Genomic DNA, 23,444 nt, shown 5'->3' on the forward strand with positions numbered 1-23,444 from the left:
TCATGTACACTGAATATATAATAATTAATACATGAAAAGTAGTGTAAAAAGTCATAAAGAAAGTTGTGAACAATTTCTACACGGAAGGTCGGGCGGTGGCGTGACTTCTCACGCGATGGCGCGCGGTATACTGCATTGCACCAGCCCGGGGCGCGCGATGGCGCGGAATCACGCGCCACGCATGCGCGGCCGCACCGGTTCAGGCGCGCATGCACGCGCGCGGCTGCGCCGCTTCTGGCATGGGTGCGCGCGTGCTGCTATCCTCATGGTCTTTTAGCACTTGAATTACATTCCAAACACTTCCATCATTGTGTCCATGTTTCCCAAGCTCCTCTAATTTAGACACCCCATTTGTTGAACTTCCTTGGTAGCTCACCATGAATCCTTGAAGTGCTTCTTTAAACTTCTTTCTACGTCCCCTCGTTATTGGTCCTTCGGGCAACTCTAACGACTCTCATGCCTTCTTTGGTGCTTGATCAACCACGTTTGCATCATGAGCAGTGAATTCTCGACTACAATGCATTGGCTCCTACATATGTCACAATTGAACCCGACCTCGCCACCTTATGACCTTCGCTGAGCCGGTAAACGAGTCAAAGCACAATCCTAGTATGCAGAGCCTTAGTGTCCTCCCGGGTCGTAAGTTCTAATTATGTACATTCAATACAACATTTTTTTCCTCTCGATAAATGAAAACCACTTGAAAGTCCGAGGGATGGATGTTCAGTATAATCATCATATGATTACCTATCTGCATGATTGGACATCTCTATGTCCTTACCATGAAACACGGTACACAACATCACATATGCCAGTCTCAAGCTCAAACGGCCTTTATCCTTGTTTTTAGGAGACTGAATCGACTAGGAACGAATTCATAATATACAGTGTTTACAAATGAGTTTCAAAATCGAATTACGATTCATTTGTATTAAAGTATAATCAATTACTTTATTTATGCTGGTTGCATTGGTATACAGATAAAGTGAAATGAAACAATAAAAATTTAAATTATATTAAAATAAAGATTGGTTATTACACTTGAGTTAATAAATTCCCTAGTCAATCGTTGGCTTGCAAGACATCTACTCTAACATTTCCACAAAAGAAAATTAGGCAACTAATAAATTTTCAAAACAAGTCAATACAAAAAACGCCCAGTTAATAATATACATGAGTAGATCTCATATGAGACGGTCTCACATATTAATTTTTGTTAGACGGGTCGACTTGGTCCATACATGAAGTCAAAAGTAATGTTTTTTGAATAAAAAGTAATATGATTTCATGGATCGGGTCATGTAAAAAATATGTCTCACAAAATTAACATGCCAGACGATCTTAGAGCACCCACATTGGGGTGTTAAATGGGCATTATAATGCCCACTCATAGGATACGTTCTGCATCATCTTTTTTTTATTTATTATAAGAATGTCTCACAAAAAAGAATGAACTCCCGTCTCTCTTTTTTATTTTATAAACCCAAAATGTCTCACAAAAAGAATGAACGTCTCTCTCTTTTTAAAAAATTTTATTTTATGGCCCCACACATTTTGCATCATTTTTTTTATTCTTTTTATTTTTTTAATATTTTTTTAGGTTTCTTTCAGATTTTTTATTATTTTTTTAACTTTTTAAATTAATGATTGTATTTCTCATTTCGATTAATGTGATTTTCAATTATTATCATCTTTGCAAAATTTTCATTGTAAAATAGCCATTGAAAACTAACCATTGCAAAGTAGTCGTTGCAAGTATCTGCGGCATGAGGAAAATAATATATATAGACACGTGCTACGAGAGTTTCATTCGACTAACATACCCTTCGCAAACACATATGTTAAAACGTGTTTCCTCCGAAAATGTCTCATTCTACAGGCGGCTCTAGCTCAAATTCCAGCTCGACAAGCGAAGACGAAGTCCATGTTGAAATCGATGAGCAAGCTTTTGATCCAGTTGAAGAAATGATGTAATTGGTACTTCAACAACACCAACAACTTATGGAATCATATCAGAGGAGGGAAACACGCAGAAGAAGAAGGTTCATCCAAAGAAATCGTGAGGCCGAGCATGAGAAGCTCCTCAATGATTATTTCTCTATGAACCTGGTATATCACGATGAAATATTTCGAAGATGATTTCAAATGCGAAGAGAGTTATTCCTCATCATAGTGAATGCATTAGAGAATCATTCAACGTTTTTTCAACAGAGGGACAATGTTGTGCGAAGAAAAGGGTAGTCACCACTACAAAAATGCACAGCTGCGATTCGTCAACTGGCTTATGGAGTCCCCTCCGACCATCTTGATGAGTACCTACGTATGGGTGAATCAACTGTCATCGAGTGTCTTTTCAAGTTCTGCGAATACGTGGTTGAAATATTTGGTGATAGGTATTTGAGTAAGCCAAATGCTGATGATATTCAACGTCTTCTTCAAATGCATAATGAGAGGCATGGCTTCTCTGGCATGTTGGGTAGCCTTGATTGTATGCACTAGGAATGGAAAAATTGTTCAGTTTCTTGGAAAGGTCAATTTACAAGGGGACATGGGTCACCAACAATCGTGCTTGAAGCGGTCGCGTCTCATGACTTGTGGATATGGCATGCATTCTTTGGGGTCGCCGGTTCACGTAACGATATTAACGTGTTATATGAATCTCCCATATTCAACAGCGTCTTGCAAAAAAATGCGTTGGAGATTAATTTCACTGTGAATGACACTCATATATGAAGGGTTATTATCTAACAGATGAAATATATCCTGAGTGGGCTACTTTCGTTAAAGCTTTTCCTGACCCAGAGGATCCCAAGAGGAAGTTGTTTAAGGAAATACAGGAGTCCGCAAGAAAAGATGTTGAACGGGCATTTGGGGTGCTTTAATCTCGATGGACGATTTTCAGGGGTCCAGCTTGTTATTGGTATAGGAAAAAGTTAAAACAAATCTTGTTATTATTTTGCATAACATGATTGTTGAGGATGAGGGAGGTCACGTGACAAATTGGTACAACGATGAAGGTAACGAACCCGCACAACCTATCCATGGCTCAAACCGAGGATTTCAGGATTATCTTCGGACAAATTATGAGCTACATGACACTCAAGTTCATCACCAACTTCGTGCAGACTTAGTTGAGCATATCCGGGGGCGATACAACAACAATCCGTGAATTAGTATTTCATATGTTAATTTTAATGTCATCAAAGTGTGGTTTATTCTTAGTTATTGTTTCATTTCAATTTCATAATTATATTGTAACTTTAAATAAATCATTTTCACGCCTTGTTTAAATAATTCTTTTGTCGTGGTATTTCTTTTGAACATCTGTTTTATTTAATAAATATATTTAAAAAACATTAATATTATTTTTTAAAATTAGAATAATGATTTAAATATTGTAAAACATATTTATTTAATATGGAAAAACTTTAAGATGATTGAATGAAATGTGAGACCCATAAATAATGAATTTTAGTCTTAAAATGAATATGAGTGAAAGAAATATGTTATTATAATAAATATGTAACTGTGGACCCACGATTTTTTATGAGTTGAACACCCACAATTGCCGATGCCCTTAAAAAAGTTTTAATGTATATACATATATACACATAATATTTTGGATTTTAAATTTTAAAATACTATATCTTGTCCAATATTAAAGAACATGAGACAAAATAGTCAATACATTATTTTAAGTTGTGCTATTTTATATTTTCGTTATCTAATTTCTCAAAGTTAGGTCTCAGTGAAGCACATAAAATAGCAAAAAATCATATATAATTTAGATATAAGGCTAGTTATACGGGAAAATAATTTCAAAATATAAAATATAATTTATACTCGTATAATATGAATATTATTGTGGTGTTATTATTGCCTCTCATAAGAAAACGGTTGATTTGTAATGTTTGAGCGGTTGTACTGTTTAAAATATTTGAGTTACAGAGTTACTGTCAGTTTAAACGTCAAACGCCCAAGCCTAAATACACACACGTAGACAATGATATTATTGAAATTGTATTCATAAAGTAGAATATTTACAGCATAAAATATAATTCAATAACTCGGTTTAATTTAAAAAAAAAATTACATGAAAACATTTGCTATAAACTTAACAAAGCAAAAGTTGTAACCAAACCATACTCAAATCTTTTATAATGAATGTCTTGGAATTGAAGTGAACGTCGTGTTTAATGAATGTCGTGGCATTCAAGTGAATGTCTTGTTTTTTTCTTTAAAAAATAGGAATGTCGTGTTTTTGGGGAAAGTAATAAATGTTATCGTAGATGTCGTAACAATAAAATTTTAAATTTAAAAAAAAATCTCCTACCCTGAGAAGTATATAAATATGCTTTTTAGGAGATTTGAACTCATGACATCGCTCTGATACCAATTATTAGGATCAATGTGAGGCTCATTTAATTAATGAACAAACAATAATGATTTATTTTAAAATATGCAGCGGAAAAATAGTTTAAAATACTTTAAAACGGACTCAGAGCCTAGAAAATTTTGACATGACCTTCCCGTAAGTAGGACATCCCGAAAAATTCAAGCATCAAAAAATAGTAAAATGACTAAAGACTGATGCTGCGATAATGATAAAAAATCACATGCAAGTACCGGTCAGGCACAAGACATAAATGTCATAGACAACAGTTCAAATAAGCCGGTAAGGCTCCCAAACAACATATACTAAATCTAAAAAACCAACGATTAATCCAAATAACAATATAGATACACGGGGCATCTCACGGATAATAAAAATGGAAATTCAAAATATAAAAATATAACTAGTTGGGAGACTCCGACAAACTAAAACCAAACAATCCAATCTCAACCATGATCTCCGCCAGTGGAATCTCCGCCTGGTGCTGCAAATCCACTCGCGAGATCTACTATGGTGCCCAAAAGTAACTACAGCAGCCCCTCAGTAAACAACGGGGGTTAAGATTCTGGTATGAAACAGTTCAACAAACATAACAATAACATAAATCATGCATCAATATATATAGATGAAATGTAAAATGTATGAACAGAGCTCAATATCAACGGGGTAAACGGAGCCAAACGAACAATACGATCAAAAAAATAATGCACACTACAAGAAAAACGCTAAACGAGGTCATTTTAAAACTGTTGTAACTGATGGTGTTGTTGAAAGTGCATTCAAAGACAACGGTTTTTAACTGTTGTCGTAACTATCATAGTGCGATGGTTTTTTTTTTTTTTTGAAAAACCGTCGCTATTTATGATATGGTTTCCGTCGTTACTTAGCGACATTTTTGTATAAACCATCGCTAAAGTTAGCGACGGTTTTTGAAAAAGCCGTTGCTAATTAGCGACAGGTTTTGATTACACCGTCGCTAATTAGCGACGGCTTTGGAATAAATCCGTCGGGTTTTTTTCGTAAGATAAAAAAATTACTTTTATAATTTAATAAATCTGCCAAAAAATTAGCGACGATTTTGGAACAAATCCGTCGGGTTTTTTTCGTAAGATAAAAAAATTACTTTTATAATTTAATAAATCTGCCAAAAAAACTTACATTCTAACTAAACTAATAATATTCATGATTTTAACTAATACTTAGAAATTTACGAAGATTTGAAGTGAAAAAACTTATCCTATTTCGAATTTAAAATCGTCTAAGAGAGAAAAATTTATGTTGTGAAGGAAATGGACCGAGGATGCGGATATTTATAGACAATTTGCAACGGTTTTGAATAAACCGTCGCTGTTAGCGATAATTTATGGTTAAACTGTCACTATTAGCGACGGTTTTTAATAAACTCTTGCTATTAGTGACAGTTAAGCTAAAGCCGTCGCTATTAGCGACGGTTTGTTAATAAAATCGTCGCAATTTTTAAATTAGCGACGGTTTTTACAAAACACGTCGTTAATTTAAAAAATACGACGGTTTTATTAAAACCGTCGCTAAATATAGCAACGGTTTTAATAAAACCGTCGTATTTTTTAAATTAACGACGTGTTTTGTAAAAACCGTCGCTAATTTAACGGTTTTTGTTAAAACCGTCGTTAATTTAAACATGCGAGGTTTTTGATAAAATCGTAGCTATATTTAGCGACGGTTTTGATAAAATCGTAACTAAATATAGCAACAGTTTACAAACACCGTTGTTGTTTGTCCAAAAAACACGTTAATCCACAAAGGTTTTCTAAAACCGTTGTCGATTGTCCAAAAAAACATGCTAATAGACAACGATTTATAAAAATGTTGTCGTTGACCCTAAGAAAACGCTCAAAGACAATGATTTTTAGAAAATCGTTGTCTTTGAGCACCAAAAAAAGCTTGCTTAAAAAAACGATATACGGCAACGGTTTTCACTAAACCATTGTTAAAACTATACGACAGTAGTTTTAGTGAAAAACCGTTGTCCTAGTTGCATTGTTGAAGGGTATTTTTCTTGTAGTGGCTCGAGCATCACACAGGAGAGCTACATCGTCATGCAGCTAAACCACCCTAAATGTCCTATAACTGAACATATAAATCAACAAGACATTTAACAACTCAAACAATTCACATAATCACATAAACAACAATAGCAACACGTAAATATGCTTAAAAACAATTTAATTGTTACCGTTGTATGTTACCGGATTGTAAAATACAGATACCGATTGACAACGATCAACGCACAACTTTAGAACTCTTCGGCCTAAAACACAACAATAATCCGAATAATACCACATTTCACCGCAAGAAATAAACAAGGAGTTTGATCATCTTCACGCAATTAAATGCCCAAAAACAAAAACCATGAAACTACATTCTGTTGCAGTTCCAGATTCAGCACTTAAGAGCATAAAATTCATATATCATCCAATATTGACTAAAATCAATATATGTCAATTGAAAATGAAAGAAAACTCAATTATCTAAGTTTTCCTAGAAGAAACCATTTCAGAATCTCAGTAAATTAATCCCATAAATAATAAGAACACACTGCTACTCATAAAATTCGCGGACATGAGTATATAAATAAGCAATTTCGGTAAAACGTTCATAACTTATTCAATTCTTAATAGAATTTAACGATTCAAGTCTCATTCCAAAGATAACACATAGATCTACAATTTCATTTTAGAAAAGGTCCAAACCTCGAAATACAATAGTCATTCTACACAGCTCAAACACAGAGTTCGATTATGACACCGTTTGGTAGAAAAATCATATTAAATTTGTTTCTAATTGGAATTCCATTTTTCCAGCGCCACAGAAAGCTAACAAATAGATCTACAAGTTTTATTTAAACCACAAGTCGAGATTCTTAGTGCACAATACACATAAACTGGAAAATTAGAAACAAAAGCTCACTAAATTGGACAGAAACGAGCTGAAATCAGCAGCTTCGATCCAGCTGAATACTTGATCAAAATTACTGATTTATGGCTTGAATCGAGCTTAGGATTCTAGGAACACAATCATTCAAGAATTTTTAAGTTTCGAGTTCGGACGAAGGAGATATGACGATTTTACAACAGCTGCTACTGTAGTTGCATGAAGGTTTGGGGAAGGAGATGTGTTTCTCTTTTTCTTCCTTCTCTCTTTATTTAAGGTAAGTTTGGGTATTTGCATGTGTATAATGTAGTATCCATGCCTTTTTTAACTCGGTTTTGCATTTATTTTCCTCTCTTGTGTTATTTAAACTCTATATGTATTTAATATCATAATAACTCTGATATTCTAAAATACATATTTTAACACTCCTTCAAAAATTATTTAGAATAAATAATTATTTTAATTTATCAACTCGATAATTATTCTAATTATGTCAAATTACCTTATAATATATTCTAGAGCCTTACAATCAAGCTTAGCACTAGACCAAAAACTATAGTTGTTAGTCAATGCATAACTTTATTTTTTATATTTATTGCAGCGTAGATTGCACAACTGGGGTGCTAATGGGTCGAGCTGTTAGACCCATGAGTCCATGGAGATGCGTGTCTATCGACTGGTGTTGTCTCATATCCCTAAAATATAAGTCTTACCATTTACCTACCGCTGTCCTCGCTCCCAGCAAAGACATTATTACTCATTAAGATATGATGTCACTATTTTATGACTCACTTAGCCAACCAAATCAAGCGATACAACGTCAGCAATTTGACGCAAGATAACTTTCCACGAACTGACATATTTACTATTCTTATTTATACACTCTTAACTCAACCGTAACAAACTCCTCCTTCTCAAAAATAATAAATGTTACCAATCAATTTAAATTTCGACACAGAAAACTCTTACCTTTTTTTGGCGCATTCGACAATTGGAGGCGACAATTGACCAATAATATGAACATAAATTTATGCTTATTATATTTATATTTTAAGAGTTGTTTTTTCCTTTCAAACTTCTATTTTAAGAGTTTTGTGTAAACACGAGGCAAATACTTTTATCGAAAGCTTTATGGTCGCATTGCTCGTTTGAAATTAACATTAATCAATTAATTATATACTAATCATCCACACACATGATAATTCACGTGGATAAATTTTAAGTTGCTATTTTTATAAATCTTTAAATTATTAATTATGGTTAAAATTATAATGATTTCTGTTATATACAAGGGTAGGCAAAAACTTGTGTGAGACAGTCTCACACAAGTATTTTGTGATACGTATCTCTTATTTGGGTCATCCATGAAAAAATATTACTTTTTATGCTAAGACTATTACTTTTATTGTGAATATCGGTAGGGTTTACCCGTCTCATAGATAAAATTTCGTGAAACCGTTTCACAAGAGGCCTACTCACAAGGGTAAAGTGCTTTTTATTTATTTTTAGATGTTGGAAAAAAAATACGAGATATTGTAATTATAAGTGAGCAATAAATTTATAAAATAGGTTCATAAAATAATTTTTTGATACAATGAGCGTGTGAGATTTTCTATCTAAATATTCACGAAAATGAGATTTGAACCCAAGATTTCGTTGTATTATTGGGATCTCACTTTTGTCATTATGTCAAGGAATCATTGGCCTAATAATAATTTTTCTGCCTACATATTAAATTTATTTTGTGTAATATAATTTTTATGTGAAAAAATCAAGAGAAATATAGATATTATATTAAAATTAAAAATTTTATAAATGTCTTCTTTTTATAACATTTATTTATGTTATGAATGTCATTTAAAAATTTCAAAAATATAGAAAAAGATAATTTTTTTTATTAAGATACAATAGTTTTATATATAGTTTTTGTATGTATAAATCTTAAAACTTGTTATTGTTTTTGAAATCATGGTTCACTTATGAAAAGTATTTTAAAAATTTATTCAAATTTTATCAAATTGTAAAATCAAATGTATGTCACTAATTTACCAAAAATTTATAATTCGTTATTAAAATTCAAATATTTTAAAATATATAGTAGCTCAAGCAAAGCAAGTCGATAGCTACCCTATCAGAAACATTTAATACATTCCAATAATTGTTCAAGTTGCATATTGACTTAGGATAAATGTTTGTCGTTTTATCAAAATTTATATATAATTTATTGTAACGGCTCAACTCAAATATTTTAAACTATAAAATAAATCAAACACTATATATCAATTGTTTTTTTTTCACATAGATAATTGTTGTACACCACAAAAATAAAATAAAAATAAGTTTGATGGAATTTAATATTTCAAAAGCAACTTTTGCTCCCACATACCAATAAAAGATAAAATAGGAGTGAACCCCCATATTTTGGCGGCACCACAAAAGTTGGTTCAGTCAAATTTCAAAGTCCGATGCGTGTAAATTACCTTTATATTATTCTAAAAAAAAGGTAATCAAGCACATTAAGTGTTTGAACTAATATGAGTTAATATTTTGATTTATTTATTTCTTGTAAATTATTTTAAATTTACAAGTATTGGTAAATTTAATTTTTGACTATATATATAATCTGAAGAATTTAATCAAAGTTTTAAGAAAATATTTTTGTTATACATATTTTAATTCTTTAGTTTATTTATTTCGATAATTTGAATTTTAACTTTTATGCATTAACGAATCGGTTTGGCAAATTTAAGAATGATATAATATATATATATATATATATATATATATATATATATATATATATATATATATTGAAGATGAGAGAGACAATATTTGATATAATAAAGTTAAAGTTTCAACTGAAAGGTAAATTATTTATCTTTCTATAAATTACAACAAAGTATAAAAGATAACGAATAGTTTTTTGTGAGACGGCCTCACGAATCTTTATCTGTTAGATGAGTCAGTCATATTGATATTCATAATAAAAAGTAATATTCTTAGCATAAAAAGTAATATTTTTTCATGGATGACCCAAATAAGAGATCCGTCTCACAAAATACGACATGTGAGATCGTCATACACAAATTTTTGCCAAAGATAATTGTTATGATTCGGTTGAAAAAATAAGACGGAATGTTCTTATGTTTTTTGAAATGCAAATAATCTCTTGCAAAATTTATTGCATCTACCGATAGTTCATAGCTCATCTGAGTCTCTGACACTAGAATTGGATACACAAAAAATTTTGTGAGACTATTTTATGAATCAATTTTGTAATATATATATATCTTATTTGGTTCACCCATGAAAAAATATTATTTTTATGCCAAAAATATTACTTATTATTATAAATATGAGTAAAGTTCACCCGTTGGTAGGATCCGTTGAAGTGTTTAGAATTATGGTTAAATAAACACTTGACACTATCTATTAATTTAAATTAATTTAATCGAATTGGTAACTGAATTATATACTTTCGATTGTTAATGTCAGTTGACTAATAAACAAGTGCAGAAAGAAGTCAAACTGACATATAAGAACAAATCAAATAACGGTTTGGTCAGATGAACTGAAAATGGAAAGTACGCATGTATACCTCAACTGAATGAATAACAGTATACAGATTGCAATCAAATACAATGAATTGATATACTATTATATCCTAGCACTTGATGATTCTTATTGATCGGATGCAATTCTTTTTAAAATGTGCTCGACTAATTTTAGCTCAGATACTTGAAAGTTTGAATGCTTGAATCTTTGTGGAAAATCGTCCTCACTAAACTGAAGTACTTCTCTATTTATAGTCTCTGAATCCAACTTCTCCAGTTTCAAAAAAGATCCGTTCAACAAAGAGGTGTCTGTTGGCTTGTTTTTTTTCCACGTCAATAATAATCCGATTTTGTACGGAAAAAATTATCCAGACTACGCCTAGAAAAGCTAAACTGATGTCTGGATAAATTTAAATTAAGTCAGTTTTTGTTTGTTAACACCAAAACATAAAGATTATGTTCCAACACCCGTCTTATGAATAAAGATCCATGATACTTTTTCACAAGAATCTTGCTATATGAGATATATCCCAAGTTAATGATATAATCCTCGACTAATTGTAAAAAATCCCTCCTTAACTTAAAAAAATTAATTAAATTCGATATTTTTTAAAATAAATCTTTTCTTTGTTTGGCTACAAAATCAAGAATTAAATGAGTATGATTTTGACTAAAGTCTAAAGCCAATAAATTTTTTGATCCATTCCAAATATAACTAGAATATATTTTCCCTCGTTCAAACGGAACATAAAAGCTGCAGCCCCTAAAAGGTGCGTGTGATCAAAGTTTGTGACTCCTTAGCTCCTATTATTTTCCAAGAACCCTAACGGCTCTGAACAGGTATTCAAAGTTTGAAACTTTAATCTTTGACCCCATTAAAACAAACCTTAACTGCCATGAATTCGGGACATTGACCCACTCCCACATTTGCCGTTAAAGGGGCCATCTTTGGTTCAAAACTCCAAGTTCCCTTCTGTTTCCTTCAATTTTCTTGGTTTTGTTTTTAATGGCAAATGATGATTCAATCTTAATGGCGAACGTTTCACATTCAAGATGGGGTGAAATTCCCACCAGTGCTTTGAATTCTTCTTCTTGTGTGGTCTCTATTTCTGATGGAGGAGAGGGTTTTGGGTTTCCAAAAGGGGGTGGCGGTTCTTGTTCTTTGAAGAGAAAGAGACCCCCCAAGATTGAGATCCCTAATGTTTCTCGGGAAATTTCTGCTGATATTTCCGAGTGCAGCAGTGCTCAAGGGCAAGGAGATGGTGCTGTGTGCTTTAGTGATACCGGGGTTGCTGTTTTCTCAGTTAAGGGCAAGAAAAAGTTCATGGAAGATGCCCACAAGATTGTTTCTTCGTTAAATGATAAGAAGGTAGTGAAAAGTTTGAATCTTGTTTGATATATTTTTATACTTGAATTAATTATATGATATTAGATTAATATAAATGTGAAAATGGCAGAAAAAAGTGGGTTGAAAGGATGAATCTTGCGTGTGTTTCTTGTTTTTCTTGAATTGTCTGCATTATATTTGATGAATCTAAAGTTTCTTGATGAATCGTAAGTAACCAAATTCTTGGGGTTGAATTGCAGGGATTTTTCGGTGTGTATGATGGGCACGGGGGAAGCAAAGCTGCTGAATTTGTGGCGGAAAATTTGCATTTGAAGATTTTTGAAATGTTGGAGAATTCTTCTGACAAAAATGCGAAGTTAGAAGCTATGAAGGCAGGCTATTTGAGAACAGATGAAGAATTCTTGAAACAGGTCATTGCTAATCTTAACTTGGTTTTTGTCATCTGGTTTCATAGTTTCTTTAATCTTAATTTTGATTGTAAATTCTCCCAGAAACAGTGCTTTTTTTTTAAATATCTTGGACTAAGTACATCTTTGACGTGCATATTTCGAGCTAGAGTCTTCATCAATGTTCTTGAATGGTTTGTTGGTAGTTGGTAATTTGGTATGAACAAGAATTATAATAAATATTGTTATTTTTGAGTAATTGATTCGGTTAGGTGCATGATTCGTGTTGGCTAAAGTAAATGAGGTCTTTTGAATAAGAAAAACTTGGACTGCGTAAACAAGAAATTTTATATGGAATATTGGCCGACTAACATGACTCTTTCGATCATTGTAAAGGAATAACTTCGTAAACGATACGGTGTCGACTTCTATCATCAATATTTTGAAAAAAATTGGTAAGAAATTCCTCATAAAAGAGTGGTCGACACAATGGTTTGAATCAGTAAAACTTTATGCAATGGTCGACAAAATTCTCAGATTTGAATCAGTAAAACATTATGCAATGGTTTGAATTTCGAGAAGCATGCAAGGTGTAAAGACTTGAGAGGATATTTTTCGTTTAAGATGGTTGACTTTACGTCATACGTTGCTTCAAGGCAGAAAAAAGATGAAAAAATGTACTGTGATAGATCAAATATTTTTCTGCTTTGCCGAATTACTGCATGGACTACAAATTTCTTTTCCATAATGGAGAAGAATTTTGGCTGATGAAGTGAGAATTGCAGGACTTCAGCAGCGGTGCATGTTGTGTCACTGCCCTGATTGAGGGAGAGGAGATGGTAATTTCAAACTTGGGAGACTGCCGAGCGGTTCTTTGCAGGGGCGGAATAGCAGAAGTTCTTACAACGGATCATACACCAGCACGAGAGGATGAACGTCAAAGAATAGAGGACAAGGTGCCATTAACTTACGCAATCTCGAAGCTTTTTCTTTAATCCAGAAACGATTGAAGCTGATACTGACTTTCGCTTCTGGTGGTTATTTGTTGTTATTCAGGGTGGATATGTAGTGTTCCATCGGGGTAGTTGGAGAGTCCATGGAATGCTTGCTGTTTCGAGAAGCATCGGGGATGCGCATTTGAAAAATTGGGTGGTGGCGGAGCCTGACACCAAGGTTGTAGCTTTGAGTCCAGACATGGAATATCTTGTTTTAGCATCTGATGGACTCTGGGAAGAGGTAAAAAAAGATCAGCATGACACAAGATTTTGTCCCTCGATGTTTCAACATCTTTCAAACTTAACAGATTTCAATTTCATAATAGGTCGGTAACCAAGAAGCAGTGGATGTTGTGCTGCAGGCATGTTCTGCAAATACACATGTAATGAAGTCTACTCAAGAAATAGTACATTGCTGCGTAAATGACATTTCCATATCAAGATCGCCCCGATTTTCATTCGTCAGGTCGAGGAGGATATGCCAACATGCAAGCCATGAAAAGATGACAACCTACCTGAAACTCGGAGAAGGCGATTTGTGTTGTGAGAACACGAGTCCTCAATTTAAGTGCCCACGGGTTTCCACTGCGAAAGAAATGAACGCTAAGATGACCCCAGTGCCAAGCAATGGGGGGGATGAAGGCTGGATGGAGAAGCCAGTCTGTGGGGAACTTGTGAGGGCCTGTAAGGATCTTGCTAATCTGGCTGTGAGTAGGGGCAGTCTGGATGATATTACAGTGATGATAGTTGATTTAAGACATCATTTTAAAGATTAAATTTTTTTGTAGTATTAGTGTATAGATTAATCATCAAGGTTTAGTTATAAAAAATTAATTAGAAATGCTGTATATGCATATATATATATATAAACAGAGAGTATTAACTGAGCTCTTGCTCTCTCCTAACAATGCCAGTTACAAAACTCAGAGGGAAAATAACCAAATGACGTCTATGTACTTCCAACGCCTTGGGAACTCTTGGGTTAGTGGGCTCTATCATGCTAACAATGCCAGTTATATATATATATATATATATAAAAGAAAAAGGTGTTGAATAATCGATTAATACAAAGCAGAATGTAACCACCGTAATATAAATATAAAACGAGTAAATGGGTCAACGGGCAGAGTATGCATTTCAACAGTGTAGCCAACAACGTAAAGCAAGAAGGTAAAAAAGTATTTTCCCGCATCATCGGAAGTTCACGATGCAACAATTCAAGATAACATTTTTAAAGCTAGTATCCAATAATTATAGCTCCATTTTTCACAGCAAAATTCGGAGAATAAAAATATAAGGTGCCATTACATATATTAGTATTCCAACAGGTCAGATGTTAATGCAGAAGACTCTTCTTGGAAGAATTCACATCAAAAGAAAATCACCACCTTGATCCCGACCTGCCAGAAAACAAAATGGCCAGCATCAATCACATGCATAATGTATAGGCCGATTATATGAAGCAGGAGATCGTGCAGAATACATCAAGAACACCACAGATATAGCCATAGCCCATAAGCCACTGTGACAAAGAAATATACATACGTTCTAGTACCAGTACGCAAAATAATTAACCCCAACCTCCAAAACTAAGCACGTAGATAGTTCATTCACTACTCCCCATGGAATATGCCACACAATTGTCTGCAAAATGGTCGAGCAAATGGCAACTTGTGTTCACAATAGCAAGGAGAATTTCAGCATATTGCCCAAAGATTCGATTTGATCTCTAAAATTCTAGCATTATCACTGTAACAGAGTTTAATCATTTAAATTCAACAGCAGATAATCTTTCAGAACATTGACAACGATGGTTCCGTGATCTAAGGTCAGAGAGAGCTATATAGGAAAAGTTTCCAACTTATGCTATATAAGAAAGAAAATCCAGTCCTTATCTATCATAAAAACCTAAAAAGAGAGTCTGAAACATAAAAGATGGTATATTCAAGTACCTCTCCACATCTCTGTTGCCTAAAAAACCTCTTCCACCACCACCTTGTGTAGCCCTTCTGTCATCCCTCGGTCTTCCCCATGAATTTACAGTGCCACGTGAACGAGCTCCCTCGCCATAGTCAACAGCTCTTTGCTCTTGATATGGTCCAGGAGTGAAGGAAGATCTGTCTGGAATGCCAACTCTAGGTTCTTCATAGACTCCAGGCCTGGAACGGGGTCTATCAGAAAATCCAGAATGAGGGTCTTCATATGCTCCGGGCCGGGAAGGAGGTCTCTCAGAAAATCCAACTCTGGGGTCTTCGTATGCTCCTGCTGACGGTGGAGCTCTATCCGTAAAGCTAACTCTAGGATCCTCGTGCAAGCCAGACCGAGAATGAGGTCTCTGAGGGTAGCCAGTTCTATGTTCCTCATGTGCTTCACGCATTGAAGGAGGTCGATCATGGAAACCAGCTCCTGCATCAGGTGCTCCAGGCCGAGAAGGAGGCCGATCATGAAATCCAGTACCTCTACCAGCTCCAGAACCATGCCTCTCAAAGGCTTTCTGACTATAACGAACTTTGTCATCCAATTGACGAACCAGAAGGTCCAATTCCTGCTGCTTTTGAAGTATGATTTCGTTCAGACTGGTTTGATCTTTCCCAGATTTTTGTTGCAACTCGTTAGCCAACAGCTCAATTTCTTCCTTCAAATTCTTTTCATCTTCAGTTTCAGGCCTGAAATTTATCACACATTCCACTATCAATAACATTTCCTTTTACTCGTGCCTTTTAATATTTGTGAAATCAAAGCACAATATAACTATATAACAATAAAGGATGTGAACTACCTTTTTGTACAATACACTTCAAATGTTCAAGTTATAAAACAAAAAAATAATCTTTGTAATGTTCTTCATACTCATATCCACTACACAACAAAACATGCAAAACTCTACGTGGAAGAGTGGTGCATTCAATCAAAACATGCTACCAAATCTAAAAGAACAGCAAAGCTCTCTGGGGTAGGTTTATAGCTCGAACAAATTTTTTAGAAACAAACAATTATGGCAACTTTAAAATAACTTTAGCATGGATTGCAAAGAAACTAAATGCATTTTGACAAGCACAAAGCTACGAGCCATCATAGCCAAGAACTATTTGGGACAAAGGGTTTTTCCTTAATAGCAAAATTAGCAAATTAATTATGGTTTATAATCTGGGAAAATGGTAAGATATTAATGGCAAAAATCTTATGAAAAGCATAAAAGGACTTAATACAGCAGTAATAATTCACAATGGGAGAAGCATAGGGCAATAACCTATCAACACTTCGATGCTCCAAGTCAAGGTCAATCTTCTTCCAATCCAAGCCTTTCTCCTCAAGCAAAACTTCCCTGGGTTTAGCATCCCCGAATGGGTTCACCTTTGGTTTTTGCTTCACCGCTCCTTCAGCCAATCCCGGCAACAGCGACGCCGACACTTCAGATATGTTTGAATGCGAGCTTTGAGGCCTACTCGAATGAGAACTAGTTGGCCTGCTTCCACCAGCGGAATTCGGCTGCTTCTTCACTTCCAAATCCACATCCACTTTCTTCCAGTCCAATCCTTTCTCCGCCAACACCTCTTCCCTAGGTCTTGCCATGCCAAACGGGTTTGGTTTGTTAGCTTTGGCCACCACCTCAGCCTCATCTTTCGGATATTCCAAGACCAACCTCTGCGCTTCATTCCGCGTCCAACGATCGGAATCGGGCCTCGAGAAGCCTGATCCAAAACTTGAAGATCTAGATTGCTGTTGCTGAGATAGTGAAATGGGCTTCTTCATAGACGCCCAGCTGTCCACCCCATCTGCGCGTGACCCTCCAGCACCGGTATTTCCGCCCAGAGAGCTGTACTTACCTCCGGAATGAGTCGCACCCGAATTGTAATCGGGCAGGGATTTTTTCATCGAAGCCCAACTGTCTACCCCATCAGCTCGCGAGGGCTGTTGCAGTGGATTGAAATCCGAAACCCTAGCTTGATTCCGTCCCCTCGGATTCTCCTCCTCAAATCCATAAGATCTCCTCCCACCCTCATAGTCTCGTCCACGATCTATTCCCGGCCCAGATCCAACAGAACCAGACCGGTTCCCGTAGTTTGAAAACCCCCCGCCCAATCTTCCGTATTGCATTTCCTCCGCGGAGCGCTCCTTCGGCCCCGTCGGGAGCCGTAGCATTTCCTTATGAGTCAATCCACGGCTAGGACCAGAGCCGGTTCCGTAGCTAGACTTCATCGTGAACTCCTGCAAGGTCATCTTGGTCTTCTTCTTCTGCTTGGTGCTCACAGCATCCTTCAGGCACGGGAAGTTGGCGCCCCCGCCCGGCTGCGCCGCGGCCTTCTCCGCCGCCTCCCGCTCCTCCGCCTCCTCCCGCTCGGCCTCGGCGGCCCAGGCACCGATATTCCCCCATGGCGATTTCGACATCCTCGAATAAAGATCTGCGTATTAACGGAAAAATTGTTTCCTTTTTTCAAACCTGAGATTTTAAATATGGAAAAACAAACAAAAAAAAGATTTAAAAAAACTAATTATTTAATATATCATTTTTGGTGAAACGGGGCTCCGTTAATGCAGCCGGAGCCCCGATAGTATGAAAGAGCGTGAATGGGGGCGGAAAGCTAAGGGCCCCACGTCGGTTGGATATTTTGCGGGCACCACCTGATTGTGATTACGTGGAAGGATTTGATTGGGTGAAAAGTGGGTTGGCAAGGTGAAGACACGGAAATAAATATCTTACGAAGTGCTTTTGTTGCATAGCACCACTTCATACAAATTCAAGATTTTAATATATATATATATATATTATAAAATGATTTTTAAAATACTAATATAAAGATGTTTATCGGACCATTTTAATTCGAAACCATTTCAAATCATGTCCGATTTAATCCAGTTCGATCAGAAACTTAATTGGTTTTCAGATCGAACTGAATGGAACGTGAATGTTATATCATATCTGGCTGCTTCAAAATGAATCTGAAATCGTTTCAATTTGATTCGGTTTATTAGTTGAATCCGATTCGATAGTTAAATTTTTTTATAAATTTGTTTCATAAATAACTTCTTTATATACATATTTGTAGCAAAAGAATATATATATATATATATATATATATATATATATCAATTCCAATTACATTTTAATCCAAGTCAATTTGATTTTGATTTCGGGTGCGATTATACACCAAATTCGTCTGATGTCCTACACCCACAATCCGGAACCGATTTAATCGGATCCCGAACAGATCCAATATTGTCCAATAACATCCATAATTCTTATATGATAACAAATATCATTTAAATAAGAAGCCTAATTCCAATAATCTTTAATTTTTGACCATTTTTTTTTAAAAAATCATGGATTTATTGATATGACACTACACAAGTTTGTTGACGTCTATATCACATTAAAAAATAAATAAAATTACCAAATAATAATAATAATAATAATAATAATACTGATGATGATTATGAAATAGATAAAAAAAAATATTTGAATCAATATAAATTGGGGTCCATTTACATTATTTAATTGGATGTGATAAATATGAACAAGTGGGAAGGGATTTATCCGAGTATGATATTTAGTAAATATCAAATTAATGTTAAACTAAACGAGATGAGTTGGCTCATATATTCATTGTCCATTGGAAAACCATTAATTGTGGTGCAATAATGGCCTTCTTTCTTCAAATTTAAAATTGTGTGTTAAAAATTTCAAACTTGATTTCGTCTCATATATTTTAGTTTAAGTATTTTTCATTGATAAAAACTTGTGTGAGACGATCTCACACAGATCGTATTTTGTGAGACGGATCTGTTATTTGGGTCATCCATACTTTTTATGTTAAGGCTATGTTTGGTGTGGGTGATAAGTGGAGGATAGATTATTAAGTCCATGTTTGTCTCATTTTTAATTGGCCCAATTAATCCCAAAGCCCGTATAAAAAAAACCTCGGTTGATTGAAAAACTATCCTTTTCTTTTAGGCAGATTAACAATCATCTTCTTAAAATATTAGGTAAATTACAACTTTACCCCACAAAAATATCGTCAAGAAAGATATGGAATTTTAGATCTGCTATCGTGATAGGAGGTTGGGAAAAATGGCGGTCCATTCTAAGCCGTAATCGCTTGTTGTTGAAGGTAAATCATACATGCTCCATTATACGATTGGTAGGTCGGCAAAGTATTGGTAAGTTGTTGGATTTTGAATGTATGTATAAGCTTTGTTTTTTCGTTGTAGGTGCTTGCGTATAAACTTTTTCGATTTTTTTAGAAATTTTAGTTTGGAGTTATGTATTGTACGAATTAGCAGCTGTAATTAGGGAATCATCAAATTTGGAGTTTCAATTCCCCTTTTATGTTTAACTCTGAGCATATGATTTGTCTTTCTTTGGGACATTCATATTTTAATTAGCTCTTACCTTATGAAGAAATGTCCTCAAAATGAGCAGCAATATGATTTTTTAGTTTAATAAATTTTAATGGGACTTGGGTTTAATCATGTTTATCGGAACAAAATACATATTGCTTTTTTGAATGAGTTCTTATGTTCACGTAAAGCCTTCGATAGGTATCTGATGTGATCCGGGTGAAATGAGTGAGCAGGGTCGGGTGCTCCACCGGATCTGCTATCAAAATGATGAAGGAAATAAGAGCAATGTAGATATCTGAACCAGAAGCTTCTTTCCCGGGCGGAGAGGATTTCCTGCACTCAAGAAGGTAACCACGTGAATGGGCGTCGGAGGGGTGTCCGGCGTGGCCACTCCGATGCTTAAGTCAGTGAATGATTCAAGCCAAGAACCAATGTAACCAAGTGATGGTTGTGATATTGGTGTGAATGAATGAATGTAAATGTAAAGGAGAACCTGATATTTATAGTAGGAGAAGTAATGATGACCTCGTTCTCCGTGATACCTACTAATTATAGTAGGATGGCTGAGAACACCCTATATTCTGACATGTCAAATCTCATACTGGTCACATCCAGCCCATCTGATTTTGTCAACCCATCGGCATGGTGTCAGAGATAGGACAGTCGCCCACATCCTATTCTGCTAGTATACTCGAGTGCGGTGCTCATATCGAGGTGGCCCGGGTAGAAAGTTCCCGGGAGTTTGAACGAGAGCCCGGGCGTCCGGTGGCCCGGGGAGGAGACGTCTCGGGCATTCACCCGCCCGGCTCCTGATGAACCCTTCCTGCCGACTTGTCCTGATTCTGGCCATCCATCCAGTATCCTGGGTCGTCCATGCCCCGGGCACAAGAATCGTCCATGACTCGGGCACAACCCGGGCTATCCCGAGGGTATCATCACTCTCTCCTTAAATAGTCGGGCTAGAGTCATACTCACTGTCCCGATTAGTCTTGTGTGCCCGATCATGGAAAATATTTAGTTTGTCTGTAAAAGCATCGGGAGCTTTATGTATCCCAGAGATGGGATGAGGTGCCGGAGTCTCGTGTCTTATAGACTTGAGATAAGATGTCGGGGCCTCGTGCCTCCCGGTCTTTGCATAAGATGCCGGGGCCTCATGTCTCCCGGGCTTTGCATAAGATGCCGGGGCCTCGTATCTCCCGGACTTAGGAATGGTCGAAGTGCGGAGTCCCGAGCCAGGTTTGAGAACCCTGGGCTTATAAATAACCAAGGTGCGGAGCCTTGAGCCGGGGAGCATGTCCCGGGACTTGGGAGTGGTCGAGGTGCGGAGCCCCGAGCCAGGTTTGAGAACCCTGGTCTTAATAGATAACCGGAGTGCGGAGCCATGGCCTTCATGAATGGTCGAGGTACGGAGGCCCGAGCCAGGGTACGGATCTCTAGACTTAATAGATAACCAGGGTGCGGAGCCCCTGGCCTTCATGAATGATCGAGGTTCGGAGCCCCGAGCCAGGGTACGGATCCCTGGACTTAATAGATAACAGGATGCAGAGCCATGGCCTTCATGAATGGTCGAGGTACAGAGCCCCGAGCTATGGTACGGATCCCTGGACTTAATAGATAACCAGGGTGTAGAGCCCTGGTCTTCATGAATGGTCGAAGTACGGAGCCGCGAGCCAGGGTACAGATCCCTGGACTTAATAGATAACCAGGGTGTGGAGCCCCTGGCCTTCATGAATGGTCGAGATACGGAGCCCCGAGCCAAGGTACGGATCCCTGGACTTAATAGATAACCACGGTGCGGAGCCCCGGCCTTCATGAATGGTCGAGGTACGGAGCCCCGAGCCAGGTTTGAGAACCTTGGGCTTATAAATAACCAAGGTACGGAGCCTTGGGCCGGGGAGCATGTCCCGGGACTCGAGAATGGTCGAGGTGCGGAGCCCCGAGCCAGGGTACGGATCCTTGGACTTAATAGATAGCCAGGGTGCGGAGCCCTGGTCTTCATGAATGGTCGAGGTACGGAGCCCCGAGCCAGGGTATGGATCCCTAGACTTAATAGATAACCAGGGTGCGGAGCCCTGGCCTTCATGAATGGTCGAGGTACGGAGCCCCGAGCCAGGTTTGAGAACCCTGGGCTTATAAATAACCAAGGTGCGGAGCCTTGGGCCGGCGAGCATGTCCCGGGACTCGGGAATGGTCGAGGTGCGGAGCACCGAGCCAGGGTACGGATCCCTGGACTTAATAGATAACTAGGGTGTGGAGCCCTGGCCTTCATGAATGGTCGAGGTACGGAGCTCCGAGCCAGGGTTTGGATCCCTGGACTTAATAGATAACCAGGGTGCGGAGCCCTGACCTTCATGAATGGTCGAGGTACGGAGCCCCGAGCCAGGGTACAGATCCCTGGACTTAATAGATAACCAGGGTGCGGAGCCCTGGGCTTCATAAATGGTCGAGATACGGAGTCCCGAGCCAGGTTTGAGAACCCTGGGCTTATAAATAACCAAGGTGCGGAGCCTTGGGCCGGAGGGCATGTCCCGGGACTTGGGAATGGTCGAGGTGCGGAGCCCCGAGCCAGGTTTGAGAACCCTTGGCTTAGATAAAGTGCCGGGGCCTCGTGTCTCCCGGACTTAAGATAATGTGCCGGAGCCTCGTGTCGCCCGGACTTAAGATAATGTGTCGGGGCCTCATATCTCCCAGGCTTAAGAGAATGTATCGGGGCCTCGTATCTCCCGGACTTAAGATAATGTGCCGGGGCCTCATACCTCCCGGGCTTAAGAGAATGTGACGGGGTCTCGTATCTCCCGGACTTAAGATAATGTGCCGGGGCCTTGTGTCTCTCCCAGACTTAAGATAATGTGCTGGGGTCTCATACCTCTTGGGCATAAGAGAATGTGTCGGGGCCTCATACCTCCCGGACTTAAGAGATTTTGCTTTACCTGCTGTATTAGTTTTATTAAAAAATCAAATCATTGACCTGGAAATATTGAATCCGAATTCATTTCCGGACGAGTGAAACTTCTCTGGTTGAGCTAAATTAGGTGACTAATATAGCTGTATGCTACTGAGTGCATAGAAAATGATCTTCATGCCAATCCGAGATAGCTGCTGAGCTTTGAGCCCATATAAAATCCACATATAAGATCTGAGTGCCGAGCTGGTCGGACTTGTATGTTTGCCAAGCAGAGTTGGGCTTATTTTTGAATGGAAACCATATCTACGTCTTGAGCTCAATTTCACACAGACGGCACCAATGATGTGATCCGGGTGAAATGAGTGAGCAGGGTCGGGTGCTCCACCGGATTTGCTATCAAAATGATGAAGGAAATAAGAGCAATGTAGATATCTGAACCAGAAGCTTCTTTCCCGGGCGGAGAGGATTTCCTGCACTCAAGAAGGTAATCACGTGAATGGGCGCCGGATGGGTGTCCGGCGTGGCCAATCCGATGCTTAAGTCAGTGAATGATTCAAGCCAAGAACCAATGTAACCAAGTGATGGTTGTGATATTGGTGTGAATGAAT

General features: G+C 37.2%; 2 protein-coding genes across 3 annotated transcripts; one reads left to right on the forward strand and one right to left on the reverse strand.

The window, feature by feature from the left end:
- The first annotated feature begins 11,627 nt into the window (after positions 1 to 11,627).
- LOC142520520 (putative protein phosphatase 2C 14) lies at positions 11,628 to 14,427 on the forward strand. 2 transcript variants are annotated; one of them, XM_075623523.1, is made up of 5 exons: positions 11,628 to 12,229; positions 12,448 to 12,618; positions 13,380 to 13,550; positions 13,651 to 13,830; positions 13,952 to 14,427. In XM_075623523.1, exons 1-5 carry the CDS (start codon positions 11,867 to 11,869, stop codon positions 14,363 to 14,365), a joined length of 1,299 nt encoding a protein of 432 aa, XP_075479638.1. In that variant the 5' UTR covers positions 11,628 to 11,866; the 3' UTR covers positions 14,366 to 14,427. The 2 variants fall into 2 exon arrangements, with proteins under 2 accessions (XP_075479638.1, XP_075479637.1); XM_075623522.1 differs by having other exon boundaries at positions 11,630 to 12,229; positions 13,916 to 14,424.
- A 376-nt stretch (positions 14,428 to 14,803) lies between these two features.
- LOC142520518 (eukaryotic translation initiation factor 4B1-like) lies at positions 14,804 to 18,038 on the reverse strand. The gene is made up of 3 exons (XM_075623521.1): positions 16,840 to 18,038; positions 15,542 to 16,255; positions 14,804 to 14,989 (listed from the first exon to the last, which is right to left on the reverse strand). Exons 1-3 carry the CDS (start codon positions 17,976 to 17,978, stop codon positions 14,971 to 14,973), a joined length of 1,872 nt encoding a protein of 623 aa, XP_075479636.1. The 5' UTR covers positions 17,979 to 18,038; the 3' UTR covers positions 14,804 to 14,970.
- Between the last annotated feature and the right edge of the window lie 5,406 nt (positions 18,039 to 23,444).

The sequence above is a fragment of the Primulina tabacum genome, chromosome 12 (genome assembly GCF_025594145.1).
Source record: "Primulina tabacum isolate GXHZ01 chromosome 12, ASM2559414v2, whole genome shotgun sequence".
NCBI lineage: Eukaryota > Viridiplantae > Streptophyta > Magnoliopsida > Lamiales > Gesneriaceae > Primulina > Primulina tabacum.

Bases quoted from the DNA above. Each gene is read 5' to 3' on its own strand.
- LOC142520520 (XM_075623522.1), top strand. From the start codon at position 11,867: ATGGCAAATGATGATTCAATCTTAATGGCGAACGTTTCACATTCAAGA. The intron at 12,619-13,379 runs GTCATTGCTAAT...TGAGAATTGCAG, and splicing joins ATGAAGAATTCTTGAAACAG to GACTTCAGCAGCGGTGCATG. The intron at 13,831-13,915 runs GTAAAAAAAGAT...ATTTCATAATAG, and splicing joins CTGATGGACTCTGGGAAGAG to GTCGGTAACCAAGAAGCAGT.
- LOC142520518 (XM_075623521.1), bottom strand. From the start codon at position 17,978: ATGTCGAAATCGCCATGGGGGAATATCGGTGCCTGGGCCGCCGAGGCC. The intron at 16,256-16,839 runs GTTATTGCCCTA...GATAAATTTCAG, and splicing joins GAGCATCGAAGTGTTGATAG to GCCTGAAACTGAAGATGAAA.